General features: G+C 54.4%; 1 protein-coding gene across 1 annotated transcript in view; it reads left to right on the top strand.

Moving 5' to 3' along the window:
• Window positions 1-2,893, top strand: part of PARP8 (poly(ADP-ribose) polymerase family member 8) — a 203,191-nt gene that overhangs the window by 184,648 nt on the left and 15,650 nt on the right. The window contains exons 19-20 of the mRNA XM_006761802.2: window positions 354-419; window positions 2,764-2,831. Coding sequence (XP_006761865.2) covers window positions 354-419; window positions 2,764-2,831 — 134 coding nt within the window. The remainder of the gene's footprint in view (window positions 1-353; window positions 420-2,763; window positions 2,832-2,893) is intronic.

Below are 2,893 nucleotides of genomic sequence, written 5' to 3' on the forward strand. Positions count from 1 at the left end.
AAGTTGTGAAACTCCACGTGGGTTTTGTATTTGAGAAGGACCCTATGCTTAGTCTATTCATCGGGCCGCCATTTCCGGAGTTGAAAGGCAGAATCAGGAGCGTAGCGTCTTTGCTGTATTGACAGTTTCTCCCCTGGGGGCGGGGCATGGTTCCATGTGCTTTACGGGGCCTGGCGCTGCTTCTCCTTTTCTTCCCTCTCAGCTCATGGTAAGTCCCGCATCCTTGGGCCGTCTTCTTGGCCTTCCCTTTACATGCACACACGGACATTATGGAGAATCCGTGCACAGAAATCATATGTTTCTCCAGGAACGTGCAGACTTGCAAAAATGCTATTTTTTTTCCATTCCCACAGAAGAAGAATTACGATCGAGTAATGAAAGCACTGGACAGCATCACTTCTATTAGAGAAATGACGCAGGTAAGACTATCGTCTGTGGGCTGGGGCAGTTCCGCTTTGCTGGAGTAAAATCTTACTTGAAAAATGTCTGAGGGGAGAAAAGACTGGGCATGCCGGCCGCGCAGCGCAGCGCAGCGCAGCGCAGACTCTCCTGTTACCTGGGGACATAATTAAATCGTAGAAACATTAAGGCGGCGGTGCCGAGGCGTTTTAATTAAACCGCACCGGTGCGTGGCGTGCTGCCTCTGCTGGAGTACGTGGAGGCGTGGCGGGATATCAGAGGTTAAGTCTGGCACCCTCTCCCTAGACCCGTGGTCGGCAAACCGTGGCTCGCGAGCCACAGGTTGCCAACCACTGCCCTAGACGGTCAGTTTTAATCAGTGGGAATAATTTCAAAACATCATTTCAATGGTAAAAACAAATATTTTACCAAATTTAAATTGTACGTAAATATTTTAGACGTGATACGGAACCTCCAAACAGCTCTGGAAGACAGCAGACCCCTGAGGGTCTGAGCTCTGTTTCTGGCCTTTAGGAGAGAGGCTTTGGTGGGACAGTTGGTGAGCGAGGACCGGAGTTCGTGGTGAGAGGCTGACCTGTCACTGGGCTGTGTGCGGTCCGGCACTTGGAAAAGTGCATGCCCATGAATGACAGGGCCCGGTGCCCTGACCAAGATTAGGGGAGAGGTTTCAAACTCATCATTTTAAGTAGAAATGAATCATCTCAGATGGACAGCCACACATGTGATGGGCTCAGGTTCAAGGCGGGCACACCCAGAGACGCCCGTGGGCTGATGAGCGTTGTTACCTGGTCACTTCCTCTTCCAGGAGGGAGTCCCGGGTGGGGAGGGGACGGGCTTTGCTCCACTCTCTCTCCCCCACCCCCACCCCATCCCCACCGTCATCTGTAGTCTATGAACATGTGCTTCAAAAGTGCGCCTTTACGTTCACAACTTTGATTATGGATGCTCTGGGTAGTTAGTTATTCATGCAGGCAGACATGCCTCCATTCACTCACAAACGGTCCGTGCCAGGCCTGGGCAAACAAGAGCCTTGAACTCCCACGGCGCGTTCCTTGCTCATTCGGCATCCTTGGCAGTTGCTTCTCCATGCCCCACCGTTCTGTATTATGTGGATCCGGTTCTAACGCATATATTTGCATAAGGAAAATGCAGTAAAATGCATTTCCACCTATTGCAGCATTTCACTCAAAGGGCAGCTCTGGTCACCAGAGACTCTGTGCGGGGTATTTATACTCCACCCGGACCCAGGTCACTCTTGGATATAAAAATAACTGTGCCTCTGGCTCCGGGTCGGCTCCGGGTCGGCTCTGAGTCGGCTCCGGGTCGGCTCCGGGTCGGCTCTGGCGGGAGCGGCGTCCTTTATTCTGGCAGTGGAGGCAGCGGAGACGGCTGAGTCAGCCCAGGAGGCCCAGTCCGAGGCCCGCTTTGCAGAACTTGCTCATCAGTGATGTGGCCCGTGACCTCGGGCAGTCGCTCTGTCGCTGATGCCTCCACTCCCATCAAGATATGAACATAACAGCACCCTCTCTCGCGGGCGCCTCGTGGGGTGCTGTCAGGTTTCGTGGGCACCTTCTTCAAACCTCTCCGCATAACCATCACACTACACGCCTGTTTTCTAGCATGGACGTCCTCCTCATAGACCTACCGTGTCCCAGACAGATCGCCCTTGGTTCTGTGACCGGTAAATGCCCTTAATTGCTCGTAAGAGAAGGGCTCTTCTTAGGTAGATTTTGCTTTTTCTTTTCATGCAAAGATCTACACCTAAGTCGCTACCTCACATCTGAGCTTGAGTCGTAGCCATTGCAAGTTCTGCTTCCAAGTTAGCTGAGAACTGTCACTGTCCCAGAGAACCGGCCGGGAGGGACCCCTTGAAGGCGCAGGGCAGATGTCACTGGAGGCCTGCAGAGGAGCCAGCTCACCTCCGGGGACAGAGGGCTGACGCTTTAACAGAGGACAGCCAGGGGCCAGGATTAGGGGGAGTGGAAATAGGACTGTGGGGGCAGGGAGTTTAGGAGGGTCAGCGGGGAATTACTGAAAAGCTAGGCCGCGTGGGTTTGTGGTGTGGCAGCCTCGGTGTCCTTGAGCGGAGGCCCAGCGGGGCCTGGGGTCACCCATAGGGACCTGGCCGAGTGCAGGGAAGCCAGGCTCAGGTCTCAGCGGGATGTGCGATGAGTGCGGGGGGAGGGGAGCGGCTTGGGTGATGGTGGCTGTCACCATGTCACCCGCAGTCTTTCAAGCGTCGCTAGACGGAAGCATCCCTGCCTGCTCAGCTGAGTTTTCTTTTGCGAAAAGGGAAGGAGAGGGAGTTTTAAGGACGATCAAGACGTGCAATGACTTTTTCAGGCCCCGTATCTGGAGATCAAGAAGCAGATGGACAAGCAGGACCCGCTGGCGCACCCCCTGCTGCAGTGGTATCGCATTTTCATTCTCTTGCTCAAAACCGCCCTTTCTCCACCTGCTGGGGGGGGGGGGG

The sequence above is a fragment of the Myotis davidii genome, unplaced genomic scaffold, assembly GCF_000327345.1.
Source record: "Myotis davidii unplaced genomic scaffold, ASM32734v1 scaffold496, whole genome shotgun sequence".
NCBI lineage: Eukaryota > Metazoa > Chordata > Mammalia > Chiroptera > Vespertilionidae > Myotis > Myotis davidii.